Below are 18290 nucleotides of genomic sequence, written 5' to 3' on the forward strand. Positions count from 1 at the left end.
TAGGATCCCAGGTTTCAAACAATTTAGGAGAGAAGAAAACAAATGTCATTATTTGGGCATAAAGTAGCAACTCTGTAAATAGAGGCATCTATTTGTTTCGTGGTGCCACTTGTAGGTGGCATGAGTGAAAAGCAGCAGCATGTTCCTAGATCAAGACTCCTGGCTAAAGTGTTCAAATCATTCAAAAGACTGGCCTCCATTTAGGCAATTTTACTTGGTTACTAGTTTGTTTTAAAAGTCAGGACTGACTGCAAAGAGGATATGACAGCTATAAAACTCAAATAGGGCTAGAAATGAAGAGGAAACCAGTTTTATCTTTAAAAAGGAAATGTGGTCAAACGGCTTCAGTGATAGTAGCAGTTTCTTCCAAGCTGTAGACTTAGGCTTCTTTCGCTGACAGGGAAGAATATTCATTTATGTGGTTTAAAGAAAAATGTCAGAACATGGAGCTATGGGGCTTGCTTGCACATTGGGAAACATTTCAGGTGGAAGGGAATTTTTTAGAAAACACAGCAAACTTCCAAGATTCGGAGGCCTATTCTAAAATAAATTCAGGATTACTGCAGGGAGGAAGCCAAATATCACCAGCATTATGGAACAGCTTTCATTTGGGTATCAAATAGTCCCTTACTATAGTAGCTTCTGGAATATATTGGAAACATAATTATTTTAGAGGCATTTCGGAGTTGAATATTGTCTGTTGTTGCTACCTTGTAAACTGAACTGCAGGATGTAATGTAACTGTCATCAAATTGTGTAATAGAGATTCGTGTGTGATGATAGTAAGGTGTTACTGTGCTTGTTACATTATTCTGTAGGTGTTTCATGATGGTATGATTGTTTGAATATTTGTGTGGGATGCTTTATTGTTTAGAGTGCTGCACGTGCTAGAGATATTTTTATTGCTTTAACACTTCATGAGCTCAGTGAAATTGGTCACATATGAATTTGGTAAATAAATAATGTATAATGCCCAACTGCTGAAGTACCAGGTATACTTGTGGGCTTTTTATAATTCAGCTTGCCAGCCTGGAATATGTTGAAAAGCAAGCTAACGCTCATTTAATAGTTTAAATCTCACAAAAATGTGTAAAAAGTACTACAGGTAATGGTTATTTGTACCAAGTGTCTTGGCTTATAGACATGAGTGGAATGTGCATGAAATAGGGGGAAATTTGTTTTGAGCAAAAGCAGAACCACCTGTAAATGTACATCTCCAGCATTAGAAAAAACAGCAAGAGAGATGCTTTTAAAAGTCTTATAGCAGAAGAGTCAAGCAGTAATAAAGTGATAAAACATGGTTTTTAGATCTTTATTGTACAAATATCCATTGAATTGAGTAAGGAAAAAATGTGACAGATTCTACAGCCTATAAAAACATAATGGCAGAAATACACTTCTCTGACAGTGTGTGTATGAAATAGGAAATACATGTTTGAGCTTAGAGCAGCCCTTTTAACAGAATCAGTGTTTTGCTCTGGTGTCGAAACAAAACACTCAGAATATAAGTGAGTTTGGCAGTCTCCCTTTAAAAAAAAAACCCAATTCATGAGACATCACTGCACTGCTTACTCATGAATAACTTTCCTATTGTAAACAATTTAAACCAGCGGGATAAACTTACCTGCCAAGTTAGCTGTGGTCTCTCCCCCCCCCCGCACCCAAATCTCAAATGGTTCTAACTCTTAAAACTATTAACTGTTCTCCTTCACCTCCAATTCTCCTCAAACAGTTTCTGACAGTAAGAAGTGGGTGAAAGCTGTGTCTACAGGGTACTTTATAGGCTAATGCACTCTTTAAGATTTTTCATCTTGAAAAATTTTGAAAAGAAAAAGACAAAGGCCTTACTTTATTTCATATCGGGGACAAAACTCCAGAACACCAAGTGTTTTGTTCTAAGCTCCAAACACTTAAAGCAGTCATTTCAGAGCCAAAACATTGATGTTTTTGACACTCCTGCTTGAAAAAGACACTCTGGCCCTGGAGGCATTATCATTTTGCTACTGGCCTGTTTTGTTTTTTTTCCTTCCTTCACCCCAGCCCCTTAAAAAAGTCTTATTTAATAAAAGTTTGTTAGTCATAGCATCATCTTCAATTTTCTTGTTATTAAACCTCCGTCTGGAGAGAGGCATTTTTGAAATGGAAAACTGTGCATGTAGTCCTAGACTATAACAGTTCATTTAGTGAACAAGGTTACAACGGCACTGAAAAAAGTGACTTGTGCCTTTTTTTCCCACACAATCATTGCAACATCCCCATGGTCACATGATCAAAATTTGGACACTTGGCAGCTTGATACGTTTTTACGACCGTTGCTGTGTCCCGGGGTCCTTTGCAACCTTTCGACAAGCAAAGAGAAGCTGGAGAATCCAGATTTATTTACCAACCGTGTTACTAACTAAAGAGCTGCAGTGGTTCACTTAACAGCGGTCGCAAAAAAAGGTTGTAAAATGGGGCAAAATTCACTTAACAAATGTTTCACTTAGCAACAGAAATTTGTGCTCAGCTGTGGTCATAAATTGAAGATTATCTGTATTGAAATCTCACTATTGAAGACAGAAGCTCCTACTGGTAGGTTCAACTTGAAAGAAAGAAAAAAACAAAACATGCACAGCTCCTTCTGCAAATTGTTGTTCACAACTGTTGGGAAACAATTTAATAGGAAACAGGGATTTTATTTCCACCCACAATAAATAAACTGTAATCAGTGCAACACCATACCGCTCTTATTTCAAACTGGTGCAATAATTCTTGCGCTGTTTCAAAGTCATTAATGAGTTAAAGGAGGACTTCGGAAACAAGCTATACTTAGATTTGTGGATGTCACGTCATGACCTGATTTTGATAGGCGTCTTTGATAGAGCACCAGAGTTTCGAGGCTTGCATCCTGGTGTCTAAGATAACCTCTTTTTGACCTCTAGATTTTCATCATGTTTTTCCGTGATAAAATTCTAGTTACCGGTAGTGCCCTTGCTATCACAGGGATAGATCTGATGTGACACACACTTACGCTCTAGACAAGATACTTTTGAATTTTTTTGCTGAAGAAAGAAAGAAAGAAGGAAGGAAGAAAGAAAGAAAGAAAGAAAGAAAGAAAGAAAGAAAGAAAGAAAGAAAGAAAGAAAGAAAGAAGCCCACCTAGACTGTTTTTGAAAAAAAATAAGTGTTTTAAATGAGGTTAGGTAAAATTGAGCAGATGCCTAGCTTCTTTGCTCAGTTTCTCCCTAAATGCTGACCCACCCCCATAAAATGAGTTGGGTGGGTGGGGAGAGAGATAATACTGGTTATTTTCATTCTGAATCAGCCAAATGAAATACAACTTGTAAAAAGGAATCTGGCATCTCCAAGCCCTGAGAACGTGTGTCCACATCCGATAAATTATAAAAAAATAATTCATATTTTAGAATTCTCTAAACTGAAGACCCGAAAACCTTTCATGATTCTGAGTAACCTTGGGTTACCTTTATGGGTAACCTTGCTTGGTATAAATAGCACCAGAATTTATGCCTCTAAGCAATGCAATTTTAAAGCGCAACATCACATGGCCATACTGCTTAGTGACAGCAGTTCCAGTAATCCCCAATTACTGTCTTTAAGCGAGGAGCCGACATGATTGTGATTTCCTTCTGGCTTCCCCATTGACTTTGCTCGTGGGAAGCTGGCAAGAATCATCACAGATCACGTGACAACCAGTTGTAACTTCCAGTCATACAGCACTATTGAAGTGGTTGGTGATCATTAAACAAGGACCGCCTGTATTCAATGACTGAGAATTTTCTTCTCAAATGAAACCTGGAATAACTTAATTTCGTTCCAGCATGGTCTCAACACTCCTCTAGTCTGTGAAGAGCTCTAACACATTTTTTACACAGATGTTTCCAGGGTCAGTGTTTATTGTGCCAGCACTTTTAAAAGGATACATTTTTTCAACACAATTGTTATAATCTAAACACTTTGTAATAACTTAAAAGTAAAAGCTGTTACTGTTAAAAACTCTGAGCAGTCCATGCTTATTTCATTGTTTTTTTTTGTTCTTGGTGAGTTTTATTAAATGTACTGTATTGGGCAAAATAATATGGATTTTTTGTTTTTTTACATAGAACATAAGATTTGAGAAAAATACAAATCACAAAATGAAACTCTTCATATTTGAATATCTGCAGTTTTTTTGTTACCATATTGTAGATATTTGATAGTAAACTTGTAGCTTGAATCTTTATTTTAAAAGTTGGTTGTTGTTTTGCCAGTGTCCTGCTATAATCCTGACAGAATCTTAATTAATATAGTAGCTGAAGTTTTGTTTGTGTTATCAGTCTGATTGCTGTGGTGGTCTGCACAAAATGAGAGGCAGCTCAAAACAGTTCAAAAACACCTTGTTCCAACTTTAAAACAAAATTCAGAATACTGGTGATTTGTTTCTTGTTGTCCTATGATCTGAGCACTTAGAACAATGCTGCCTTCAAGTCTGGACTGTGTTTTGTTTTAAAAATCATACTGCTTTGCACATTCTTAATTTCTTATATGGTGTGTGATCCTAGCCTCATGTTTGTGGGTTGTGTAGAGAGGGCTCTCCAAATTTGGCATCTTTAAGACTTGTGGACTGCAACTCTCAGTATTCTCCAGCGAGTATGGCTGGCTGAGGAATTCTGAGAGTTGAAGTCCACAGGTCTTAAAATTGTCAAGATTGGAGAGCCCTGGTGTAGGAAAAGTGTCTCTGGTTTTATATTTTATTTGGTCCATTTTTGTAGGATTTACCACAATGACTTTTTGGTATTAAAAGTTGGAATCTTGCCTTTTATTTTTAAAAACATGATGTTGTAAGGCCATTGTAGGTCACGTTAAAAATAAAGATACAGAAAGAGATAATAGTGTGACATGTGTAAAATGTCTGCCTGGATTCATGTTCCTAGACATCATCCTCACTATGTGTATTTGTTTTCTCACTTTCCAGGTCTACTTAAAAGCACCCATGATCCTTAATGGGGTTTGTGTTATTTGGAAAGGCTGGATAGATCTCCAAAGACTGGACGGCATGGGCTGCCTAGAATTTGATGAGGAGCGAGCACAGGTAAAGAAGATGGCCACAGGCTTCTCATTCTGTGATTTCACATTCCGTGATTTCAAAACTTCATGCATTTTTATAATACATTTATAAATTGAGGTTGAAGGAATCATATAAGGAGGTCTCCCAACTTGCTCACTTTAAGACTTGTGGACTTTAGCTCCAGAATTCCTCAGCCAGTCATGCTGGCTGGGGAATTGCGAGAGCTGAAGTCCACAAGTCTTTAAAAGTGGCAAAGTTGGGAGATCCCTGATATAATACACTGAAAACATCAGCAGAGTCATAATAAAGGTTCAGCACCTTTGGATCTGCCTGATTCTTTTCTCTTTTTCCTTTAGTATTCATTGCTCATAATTTAAATGTCCAAAGGATCTGACTCAAATGTCATTCATCTATTTACAAGAGAAGGAAAGTAAAAATTTACTCATATCTCTTTGGATGATACTGAGTTTATCTGGGTTTAGGCTGGTAAATATTGCTTGATTATGACAGTGTATGCTTTACTGGGTGTTAAATATTTTTCTTATGGTAGGTGATGCTTTGGAGAAAAAACAAAAAAAATCCTTATTTGTAAAACTGAATACTAGGGTTTGGATGGCTACAGAGAGCTTTACGGCCTCTGTACTGACATTGCCCTCTCTCTATCCTTTTTACATCATGAAATGGCAGCTGCTAAGACAATGGCCAGGAACAAGATTCCCAGATGGCGGTTGGTGTTATGTTCCATCTTGGCACATTGAAAAGGGATTGTTTTGTACCCAGATAAAAACTGACCCAAAGGGCCCAGTCTGCAACACAAAAGCAGAATCCAGTATCCAATGGGTGTTGCTTTTCAGTGCAGCTAGCTGAGGCCTTCACTGATGTTTATTGATTAATAGAAGTTGGTATTAAATTAGGCAAAGGCCCACTGATGTTCTTTTACATCATTTCTCAAAATAGCTTAAGGGCTCAGAAAATGCCTTAGGCATAAAAGGCAATTTAATGTTTTTTTGGTATCGTCATTTGATTTTTAGATTTAATTTTTAACGTACTCAGAGCACATTAAAATATAGCTGGATTCTCTGGAGCCAAAGCAATGATCAGCTGTAAACAGTTGGAAAATCTGATTGCTTAATGGAATATGAGCAAATGTTATGTGTTTATGTTAACAATTATACATGCAGCTTTTGATTATTAGCAGGGTAAAACATGCTAAAAAGAAAAGAGAAATATATATTTTTAGAAATAGTGCAACAGAATTACATGTTGCCGTGTATGGTTGGACATGTAGTTCCTCAGCACAGAATAGTTAATTGAGAAATGTTAGCAGAAACCTCATAATATTTTTTTAAAAATATACTAGACTTATGCAACAAAAAGCTTTCCAGATTATAAAACTTTTAGAGGAAGATTCTCATGTTTGATTTAAAAATGTCAGGCTGAAATTCTAGACACTGATAAATAAAGCCTCTGGCAATTGAATAATATCAAGAATTTTACCCAGCTGTAGTACATTTTTCTTCTGATAACAGCCAGGTATTATCTGGTGCGATACACAAGGGTTATAAAGAGATGATGCCAAGATAACACCTTTTTAAAATGTCATATCAACACTCAGAGCAGGCATATTTCTTAATTTTGCTAAGATGCAAATCAGGAGTGATTTCCTCACACACATACAGGCTGTAAATTATTTCCTATGTTTCATTGCCTGCATGACTGGACAGGCACCCTTTAAGAATCCAGACATGGCCATTATAACAGTAGAGGAATTAAGCTGTCGTGAATGAAAGCCAATGTACATGTCCCAGGATAATGTTGCGGGAACCAATGTGAGTCAGTCACTGGGACCAGAGGTTTGTTCTCCCCAAGCTTTCAGACTAATGCTGGAGCCCATCCTCAGGGAACGTCTCAACCTGCAGGATGGATGCACCGGCCTGTGGTTCTACGTTGAGAAGTTCTAAGGATGGGCTCCAGCACAAGTCTGGAAGCTTGGAAGAACAAGCCTCTGGTCCCAGTGACCAACCCAGATTGAATTGAGCTACACCCATACCGTTTTACAAACACCCATTTTGAACTTGAGAAGAAATAAAATGCTTAACGAGGGGGCAGGTGTGCCATTTTAAAATGCTTCATTTGTTTATCAAGGCAACACTGAGTCTGAAACAAGAGATATATAAACAGCCATAGGGCTGCATTAACAGTATCTCACTTATCAGTTGTATGCTCTGTTTCACGATGCATCATTCGGTTCTCCCACAAAATATAGAATCCGGCCAGGTGACAGCTTCAGTCAAACAAGTGTTTGATTCCAGTGAGAGTAAGACTACTTTTTTTTTTCCTGACTCTCGTTTCTGGTTGGTAGCAGGAAGATGCATTAGCACAGCAGGCTTTTGAAGAAGCTCGGAGAAGAACTCGAGAATTTGAAGACAGAGATAGGTCTCATCGGGAGGAAATGGAGGTGAGAGTCTCACAGCTGCTGTCAGTTACTGGTTAGTACTCTACCAAACATCTCAATTTTTTTTTTTTTTTTACAATGTTTGATATTTCAGTGTTGTGATTTTGAGATCTGTTGTTTAAGTGAAGATTAGCGCATAAATTTATTTTAAAATGTGAATCCATCTATTAAAACAAGTTTTTAACATGGAATATTGCTGATCTCATAGTCCCAAGGTTAGTTAATTGTTTGAATTCTATTTTGAATTATTTGTGGCATGGTTAATTCCTGATGTCTGCTATAGTATTCTGTGACGCACAAGGGACAGCATACTGTAGAATTCTCCATTGAATTATATATCTGCAATATTTAATGACAAAACTATCTTTGGTGACATTTGAACAAATAACAAATATTTTAATGTACAGGTAGTCCTCGAATAATGACCACAGTTGAACCTAAAATTTCTGTTACTAACTGAAAGATTTCTTAAGTGAATTTTGCCCTACTTTACTGTCTTTTTTACCACCATTGTTAAGTGAATCATGGCATTTGTTAAGTTAGTAACACGGTTATTAAGTGAATCCAACTTCCCTATTGACTTTGCTTGCAAGAAGTTCTCAAAAGTTGATCCCATGACCCTAGGACAGTGCAACAGTCATAAATATGAACCCGTTGCCAAGCCCTTGGAGATGCTACAATGGTCATAAGGGTGAAAAACAGTCCTATCTCACTTTTTTTCAGTGCCACTGTAACTTTGAACGGTCACTAAACAAACTGTAAGTCAAGGTCTACCTGTATTTACAATTCCTTGATTTTTCTGCTGGCACAAGCAACTTAAAAGGGCAGATGGGATGTGTGTAAGAGAAACATATAAGATAGGGGTGTGTATAAAATGGGGGAAACTTTGTTTCAACCCCAGAATAAAACTGTTGTGCTCTAGATCAGAGGTGTCCAACCGTGGCAGCTTTAAGCCTGGAGGACTTTAACTTCCAGAAATTCTGGGAGTTGAAGTCCTCCAGGCTTAAAGTTGCCCTGGTTGGAGACCCCTGCTCTAGACTTAGGACAGAACTAAGGCCCCAAATGCTTTGCTTCCTCTGGGTTTCCAGATGGGGAAGTAGAGAGAGAGACTCCTGCATTTTATGTTCTCACTTCTTGCTCCCAGCATGATTCCTTCCATCCGTGTGCCCACCCCATTTTCTCAGGACTATTACTTCCCACCCACCCACCCTTCAACTCCCCTCACTGCAGGCCTGCCTTCCCCTGTCCTCAACTATTCCTCCTCTTCCCCTCCTCACAAATAGTCCCATTTCATTGCACGTACACATCAGGATATCTGAAGGGTACATGTTTCTGTTTGAGCATGAAACTATCTGAAACTAGCTCTTTGGGCCAAAAACAATTCGTGCACAGAAGTAACTTTCAAGCAGCATTTTCTGGCAATTTTAAGATATGTGGACTACAGCTCCCAGAATTCCCCAGCCAGCACGTTGGCTGAGGAATTCTAGGAGTTGACGTCCACATGTTGTAGAGTTTCTAAGGTTGAGAAACATTTTCCTAAAAACCGACTCAGGTGTTTTGATTCCTGAACCCCAGCAGTTTTTTCATAGTTAATATAAACGTCAGGATATTTTGTTGTTGCAAATATATTTAAGAAAAAAAAGATGTAACCATTCTCCCAAAAGTAGATCTGATCATTCTCCAAAAAAAAATGCCCTCCAAAAAAGTAAAAGAGAACTGATTGTTCTCTCCCACTGAGAACAAAAAAGCTTAAATCTTGAAGTTTATATATAGAATTTGGTTTCAGAAACCATAAGACACCATTCCTTTCCTGCTGCAATGAAAGATGGGAACAGGATGGAGACACACAGTGGAATAATCCCACTTGGCTTTGATGAGGGGCTTAGTGATTCAGTGCAGTGGTGAAAATGTTTGCAGAATGTATGGAAGATCTGTGTATAATTCACCATCCCCATCGTCTTTGCTAAACCGTTAAAAAATCCCTCCAAGTAGTAGTTCAGTTCACTAATTTTTTATATACATGCATATAATGCCTCACCACCTTGTCCTGTCAGCGAAATTGGGTCACCCGCGTAAGGGAACTAATTTTACAGCCTCTTTTGTGGCTGTCGCTAAGTGAATCACCATGGTTGTTAAGCAAACGCTGCTATCATCAAGCAAACCAGTAGTTTGCTAAGAGTTTTGCCAAAAACTGAAATTAAATGCCAGTTTTCCACAAAAACATCGACAGACAGTTGTATGACGGGGATGCTGCAAATGGTCATAAGTGGGCCTAATTGCTGAGCAACAGCGTGTAGTCATGTGCTAAGTACACCCAGGGAGGTCCATCGTAACTTTGAACGGTCGCTAAGTGACTGGTTGTAACTCAAAGTCTAGGCTGTACTACTTTCATCATAAAGATACAGATAGTCATCGGGTTATGACTGGTTGGCCAGCGATCATTCAAAGTTACGATCACACTGAAGAGGGGGTCTTATGTCCAGACCTTGGAGTTGCAGCTGTCATATGACCAAGACCTTTTCCCTGTGGTCACATGACCATGATTCAGGTGCAACTGGCATGCAGTTGCGAAAGTTGCAGCATCCCAGGGTCATGCCAGCCTCCCACAAGCAAAGTCTATGGGGAAGCTGGCAGGAAGTCCCAAGTCACTCCCAGCCCCACCGCGTTTTCCGTAGTGCCCTCCTGTTTTACCTCCCATCTGCACCCCATAACTCTCTCACTTGCTGAATTCCTGCTTCTTCCCAAATCACAGTCGTGTGCAATCCTTGATTAATAACCCATGCAGCCCTTGCTGCCATTCTTTATGACCGCATTACTTAGCGATGGAAATTCTGGTTGTGACTGCTGTCATAACCCAAGGACTACCAGAACAATAACGTCATCTTGCAAATCCGAATGTATTTCCCCCTCTCCCTCTCTTTATCTACTAGAGACAGTCACGCTTGAGATGCTTTCTCAAATTACGTTTTTGTCCTGAACTCAGACTTTCTTTTATCTGTTATCTTTGGTTGCAGCTCTTCCTCCTGTCCCTCCAGATTATTCCCTCCGCCCATGACACAGTCTTGGGGATTGCCCACATATCTGAGTTATTTTTCTGTGAAGGCTTTGCTTGTCTTTTTGATTTGGGGGGTGGGGTTTGGTATGCTAATTTAAAGAGGGGGCATCTTGCCAAAAACCATCTGTACACCACAAGCAGAAGCCCTACACTAAATGCCGTTTGTTAGTTCCAGGATAAAAAGCCATCATTTAAAAGTAGGACCAGTTAAGCAGTTTTACCATTTTCATTTTCCTCAGTTTATGCATTTCAAATTCCACAATCACAGAATATTTGAAAAGATTCAAAAGGCTGCCTTGAATTTTAGCTCTGTCCTCAAGGATCATGCAGAAGACAAGGGCTGTTGTCTAAAACGGAAGTTTGAGCTGTCTGTTTTTCAGATTGCGAGGTTACTGGAGCACGTACAATTAGAATACTTAAAGATTAAAAGTCTCATTGTTACAAATGTACATATAGGATTGCTGCAAAGTCTGCACAAAAGTTTCTTTTATATTAAAAAAAAAACCCATGTGTAGTTTAAATTACTTTAATAGATACCACATTTGAGCTCAATAAAAAGGGAAATCCCTGCTCTCTTTGGTCCGCCACTCCTCAAAAGAGGCGCCAGCGCTTCGGAAGTCTTCATCCAACTCTTAGCAGCATATGAAAATGATCACAGATTGTATTCTTTATTTATACAATTTCTTCCCTGTAAAAGATTTTTATTTGCTTTAAGTCTTCTTCTGCATGTGCAAAAACTTAAGAACTCTTCTTTCCTAAAACATCCGCAGGGTCCTTATTTTAGCCTTCAGAACTGTCTTCAGTTTTGAAGGCTAGGAATGAATGTCGTTCTTAGACACATCGTAGCTACCCCAGAGTGACACTTGCTTAAATGAAAGACTTCATTAATATTCCCATAAGCAACATTTATATGCACATCAAATGCGTCGTTTTAGCAAAGTCAAGTTCGAGAATAAGATATAAAACAGAGAAAGAGAATATTTAACCAATTTAAACATAATTTGAAAAAGAAAACCTTTTCTAATTTTGGCTCAGCAATTAAAAACAGTTTTATTGGACAATTAAATGATCTATACCTTATCGAAACCTCAATAACATTTTTTGGGGGGGGGGGGAAGAGATGCTATTTTTAGCACAAGACGTTGCCATTAAATATACCACTGGATTTTAAGAGAAGCCATCTTCTGGAAATAACTCTTAATAAATCAGAATTGCAGTGATCTTTAAAGCAAGTAAGAGAAAGTTCTAAAAGCTTCCTACACAAGCAGTAGCAGACTTTGAAATGAAAAGGAACAGCGGCAGTTGGAAGACAGGAGCTAGAGTTGTAGTCACAGCCAGGAGACAAAAGATTCATGTGGATTGATGCTGCATACCATGTGGAAACATCTGGAAAATATTACCTACAAAATGTCTTTTTACGTATGGAAAGTAAAGTGTGTTTTCCTGTCTGACTATTTTAAAGTCTTAATGATGTTTCAGAGTAAAGAAATGCATGCAATGTAACATTTAATGAATGCCTTTTTACAGTGGTTATTATCACCTTAATTTTCATGCAACTGGGAACCTAATGCTTTTATTAGAATTTAAAGTACACTTTCCCTAGCTTATTACTCTTCCTTATTGACCGGAGAAGCAAAGCAAGCACTCCCAACGTAGGCATCTGAGCGTATATCGTCTTAATGCCGGTCCTTGTACTATTTGTTCTTATCTCCCCATGGGCAATGTGCTGCAGAAGCTAAGATAGATAAAGCTGCCTGCTTCGCTTATCCCATTTGTGCAACACAGCAAGACATATAAATCAGTTGAAATAAGAACATCACAAGGATTTTGTTTGCTGGATACATTTTAATACCCCCAACAAGAGATTGCTATTGTGCTGTTGTTGTTGCTATTCTTGTAGTAGCTTTGTCTCACCACAAGTCCTACCACATAATGGGGATTTTACAAAAGATGCTGTTTTGCCTTGTGGGAAGACAAATATACTTGGATTAAGCTTGCAAAAAATACATGTATCAACCTTTTACAGCACTGTAGAAATTAGAATTCTGCTTAGTTCAAGCAGTTCTGTATTGAAGCAAGAATCCTCTGTGTGGTAAGCTTTTAAATTGTGTAGTCTAGAGGCAAGAAAAATGTTGCCTTGACTATAAATATAAGAAAAATATTATGTCTTACTCTTTGGTTGATGGGTTTCTATAGAAAACAGGGAAGGGGAAGTGACATTTAATATCAAGCTATATGGTCATGGAAAAAATTGCTTTGCATGTTTTGAAATACTGAACTCAACATTTAATTGAGGCTCTGATAGCATTTGTTTATTTAAGAGACGTTTAGCCTGTTTTTCAGGACACCAAGTCTTACCAAAGAAGCTTGTAAGATTATAAGAAAATACAATTACAGTAAAAACCAAAAGCTTTTCCTTGAAAAAGTAACATGAAACTCTAAGCTATGGGCAATTTCTCAACTGAAAACTGAATCCTTGGCACATTAATTCATTTTTCTCAGCTGGACAAATCTTTATATGCCTTTTGAAAGTCTATTGCAGGTCTTAGCGTCTTCAGGATTTTTTTTCTATTAGGAAAAAAATGCTTTTATTTGAAAAAGACAGTTCACGTTAATAGTGATGCTATAAATATATAATCACTATTGATCCCTGTCAGTCAGGGATTCACTGTTGCTCAGCCCTTTTTAACCTGCATTGACTGAACAAAATGATATACTGTATAACAGGATTGCTTGACTTGCAAATATTATTTGCTCTCTGCTACATACAACACAGATTCTAAGCAAAAAGAAAGCGGTTTTCTTAGCAGTTAAATCTTGTAGCTGCCTTGCTACTGGTTTATTTCGCTGGTGTTTTCACATTGCAGTCCAATGTCTTCTTCAGAAAAATGGCCATAAATATTTCTGTGGACATTAAAATAACTCTTCCGATTGTTGTGTTTTTTTCTCTCTTTTAAACTCACAAATCAGAACCTAATTCTGAAGTATAAGGGAGAAGGCACTTTCGACAGTCAATATTGAGTATGCATAGATGTGCAGAGGGTATATCTAATTTAGGTGACCTTGTCTTCCTTTGAAAAGGGGAAAAAAGATTTATGTTAACATTTAACATCATATCTATTATTTGCTTGTTGGCTTGCATTATACGCACCAGATGTGAAAGGAACAACCAATCTTCCATTTATTAATGTTGTAGTACAGGCTTGGCCATTTTTAACATACTATCAAAGATATTCATTCACATGCAAACTGAGAACATATTTCTGCCTTTCCTGGGTTGTGGCAGTAAATTTTAGAACCCCCTTTAGAATGCAATTTGTACAAGAAAAGATTAGAACCCAGAGACCCCCTTAAGGATTTCCTGGTCTTTTCAGTTCTAAGCTGAATTTCGACCAGCCAGACCATAAGAGAATCATTGTCTGGAAAGATTATTATGGGATGACTCCTTAGCCATCAACTTGGTTAATTGAAAATGGTGAACTATTGGCACTTTTCAGGGTGTTCTTGAGTAAGCAAGGAGCTGTATATAGGTTGATGTTTAATAACAACGATGGTGATAATGATACAGTAACTTTTTTAAAGTAAGCTTTAAGATACAGGCTGGTAATTGTCTTTGCCATAAAAACTGATATAGTAATACCTAGATTGCCTAGGTTCACTTGAGATAGATAGATAGATAGATAGATAGATAGATAGATAGATAGATGATAGATAGATAGTCGTTAAATGAATCACTGCAGTAACAGGGTTATTAAGTGAATCTGGCTTCCCCATTAAATTTGCTTGTCAGAAGAATCTCAGAAGAGGATCACATGGTCCCAGGATGCAGCAACTGTCATAAATATGATCCGGTTGCCAAGCATCCAAATTTTGATCACATGACCGCAGGAATGGCTGCACCGGTCGTAAGTCTGAAAAATGGTCATAAGTGATTTTTTTTCTGTGCCATTGTAACTTCGAATGGTCACTCAATGAATGGTTGTAAGGCTGTCATTAAATATTCTCTTTTCAAAGGTGGCAATAAAACAAGAGGATTATAGCGTCTCATCATGGTAACAGAAGAAGATGGAGGCTTTGAAGTGGAAAATTCCAACGTTAGGAAAGTCCGGAGTTAGTGGAGACTAAATCGGGGTGAAAGTGAAAAAGCAGATCTCTGGCACAAAAGTTTTCTTGCCCGGGCTACCTAACTCTGTAAAATATAGGAACCGTCTCTGCAAAAGAAGAGAAGAGATGCCTAGATAAACATGTAAATCTAGAACTGGGTATTTTAAAACCTTCCGTTTTGGGCACTGACTCAGCATTGTGAGCCCAAGACCATCCATCATTCTGCTTTTGGTTTGTTAGTTGTCCTGGTGGCGGTTTCAAATGTCATCTTAAACATTTTGAATTGATTTTCGACATTCTATTATCTCTGATTTCTGTTCCATCCCTTCTTTTTGTCCCCTTGGTCTCATCTAGGCAAGAAGACAACAAGACCCTAGTCCTGGATCAAACCTGGGAAGTGGTGATGATCTCAAACTGCGTTGAGAGGCAGTGCTGCGCTTTTTAAACTTGGCAAATTATGGAATAAAAAGACCAGAAACTGTGATGACTGCATATATATATATATATATACATACATACATATAGATATATATATATATATGGATATCTAACCTTTTCCCTGATCTGCGGCAGCCAAAGTATCATGTCCTGCCATGGTTTGCACTATGTTTGTGTTGCATTACTTGTGTTCCTGTTCTTTATGCATGTCGCCAGTGGGAATTTGAGATTCTTGTTTTTCTATGCAAGCTTATGATTTCTTGGCACTATTTTAGCAAAGAGAGAACTTTACGCAGCCATAAAAACGTTCCTCAGCTGACACTTGTTCATTTCAGGATGGGTCCGAATAAATTTTTGTGAGTTCTTTAAAAACCAAAACTTTCTAAACTAATTTTATATGAGATGTTGGAAATTTGTCATAGTGTTCTTGCTTTTGACACACACTCTTTGTCGTTGTCTCTTTTTGCACTTTTTTATCAACTTGCAAAAGACTTTACCCTTTTACATTATGCAGCCTGAACCAAGTAACACAAGTGTTTGTTGATTTACTGAATTACATGGTTTTATTTTTAAAAGTACCTTAGCATCCTATTATTTTAGTTTACATTTCCAGTGGCAAAATGTTTAAAGGAATCTTAACCTGTCAGCACCTTCTGCTGTAAATTGAATTCTGAGATTGTTCTTCTGAAATCAAGATGTTTAAGCAATGGTTCAGTGTGTACAAAATCTCATGCTGGTTTCAAGATTCCTTTGTGTGTGTGTGTGTGTGTGTGTGTGTGTGCGTGTGTTTATTTTCCATTGATTCAATATTTTCCAATGGGATTAAGCTTTTGGGTAACATTAATCATATTCACTTTGCCCTTCTTCCATTTATTGCTCAAGAAGTATTCTCTGCTTTATGTTGTATCTAGTAGTTTTGCTCTGTTTATCTAAGCAATCCACTTGAACTACCTACCTGCAATATTCATTTAGACTTTTAGAGGGAGTAGATAATGGTCATTGGCAGAAGAGTGGATACTCCTTTTAGGTTGAACCACGGTTGTCTGGTTTTCAGTTTTTTTCAGTCTGCCATCCACATAAAAGCCAAGGCAAAATGCAAGGGCAGGATTTTGCCTGCTTACATTTTGCAACATTAACGTGCCTCCTTGGTCTTTCAATAGTTTTAGTCAACAAATAAAGGGCCTATTTTGTTCATAATTGGGTAATGCAGCAGTTGATGTTTCTCATTAATTTTGGAACCCTGTCCCGCTCCTCAGAAAGCCCATCAAACACCCTCCAAGGACTTTAGAGCATGAATGAGCGGGCAAGAAGGTAAGCTAGCCAAGATGTCCATTGGCCACAAACTAGGAATCTGAGGTCTTCCTACTTCAGGTCTTCCTGCTTTTTAAAAATTGACATGGCACCACTCCAAATTGTGTATGTTGGTTGGGCAGATGAATGCTGTGACCAGCTATGGGTCCAATCAGTAACTCAGCATACAAATGCTACTCTTCCTGGGGGAAGTCAAGGAGAGTTATGTCAAAAAAAAAACAAACCAACAACTTGGTGCTCGTTCTAAGATCTCTTACAGGGTTCGGAGGGTGAGGTGGTGGCCAGGGAGGTAGAGCCCAAATAAACCCACAGGATGGGAGGCAGCAGGATCCAAGTCAGAAAGGCTGGTGGCCTTTGCAGCAAGGAAAGGAATCAACTCCAAAGAAATGGCCTTTGCAGCTACAACCACCCCCTGACAGATTTCTCCAAGCTGGTTGTTAAGGCTACACGTCATTTGAACCTCAGGATTTTAAAGTTCTACTTACTAACTTTAATAATGATATAACTGCAATCATCTCATCTAACTATTTCTTATCAGTTATTTTTTTTGTTTGCATTTATATTTCTACTGTTTTGTATATAATCCTCTTCTCCAAAATATTCTACTGATCCCAGAAGAATGAATAAGATGCATTATTATTATTATTTTTTAAATAATGGGAGCTGAATTAGAAACAACTGCAGATTTATGTTAATAGCTGGTGAAATTCCCCGTATGTGGCAACCCTGGATTTTATCTTTACTCTAAACGGTTGATTGTTGGTACTGTTCCCAGATAGATCTCTAAGCAGATCATTGTCACACTTCCTTTTATTAATTTTGATACTTTTTTTTTCAGTGTTTTTTATATTTTCCTTAAGAAATAATGCTTCAACGAGTTTCTAGCTGCTGTTATCATCCATAATGTTCTGTTCCCTTTTATTTGCAAATAGCATGATGTTACCTGGTTGTTTCCAATATGGTTTGAGGGAGGGAAAAAAAACCTTAGGTATGCAAACTATATTATTGCATATTAACCTTTGTATGTAAATATTGTTATCCTGTTCCTTAGAACCATGCTACTTATGGTCAGTTCCATTGATCACATTGGTTTAATAAGGTGGGATATATAACGGGGATTTGCCATACTTTCAGGCAGTTCATGATAGAATCAATTAAATCAAGACACCTAAAATTGATCATAGTTTTCAATTTCCAATTGTTTAGATAATAAAGTAAATTATGAAAAACATCACAATTTTGCAGTCTAATTTCTCCTTGACCTGAAGTTCATTTTTTAATTCGGATTACACATGAAGCTATGGTTAATTCGGAATTTTCTGATTTAATGCCTTGTGATGCAAAGGTTTATTAAACCAAGGTATGATTGTCAGAAGAGGCCGCTATATCTTAATGCTGGCATTAAGATCAACAAGTGTTTTCCTTCGCTATTTTGTGCAAGCCTATTGAACTTAAACATTAAGTTATTGATGCAATTTGATATTTTCATAATTTCTATTTAAACAGAAGTTGCATCATCTTCATAGAACATCTTTTAAGAGTTGCCTTAAAGCATCAACATTGCTTTTGCTGTCTTTTTCTCTGTCATGTTCATAATAAACTTCTGTGTAGTGAAACCAAGTGGCTGTTTATTTCTTTGTAACCATATTCTGAAGCAATGCAGGCAGTCATAAGATCTGGGAACAGAGGACTGGCTGACTTTTAAAAAAAGAAATATTGGGCAAATTATTACTTTTCTAAGCAATATTCCCGAAGTGTGGTCATTATTTTGTTTCTTTTTGGATAGATTTCTTAGTATAAAGTTGAAAAATTAGAAATGTCAGTTTTTGCTTAAGTCATCCATAATACCTCATAGTATTTTTCCCCCCATTGGTTTCTGGAAC

At 37.6% G+C, this 18290-nt stretch overlaps 1 protein-coding gene across 4 annotated transcripts in view; it reads left to right on the top strand.

Annotated features, from left to right (window-relative positions):
- The window catches only part of CBFB (core-binding factor subunit beta), a 36800-nt gene extending 18777 nt beyond the window's left edge, over positions 1–18023 (top strand). The window contains exons 4-6 of one of the 4 annotated variants that reach the window (XM_026672100.2): positions 4952–5068; positions 7407–7533; positions 15013–18023. In XM_026672100.2, the coding sequence (XP_026527885.1) occupies positions 4952–5068; positions 7407–7533; positions 15013–15035 (267 nt within the window). In that variant the 3' untranslated portion in view covers positions 15036–18023. The remainder of the gene's footprint in view (positions 1–4951; positions 5069–7406; positions 7534–15012) is intronic. The other 3 variants (XM_026672098.2, XM_026672099.2, XM_026672101.2) reach the window with 3 other exon arrangements.
- The last annotated feature ends 267 nt before the right edge of the window (positions 18024–18290 follow it).

The sequence above is a fragment of the Notechis scutatus genome, chromosome 9 (assembly GCF_049901735.1).
Source record: "Notechis scutatus isolate UNSWTSFEM ecotype Mainland chromosome 9, rNotScu1.2, whole genome shotgun sequence".
Lineage (NCBI taxonomy): Eukaryota > Metazoa > Chordata > Lepidosauria > Squamata > Elapidae > Notechis > Notechis scutatus.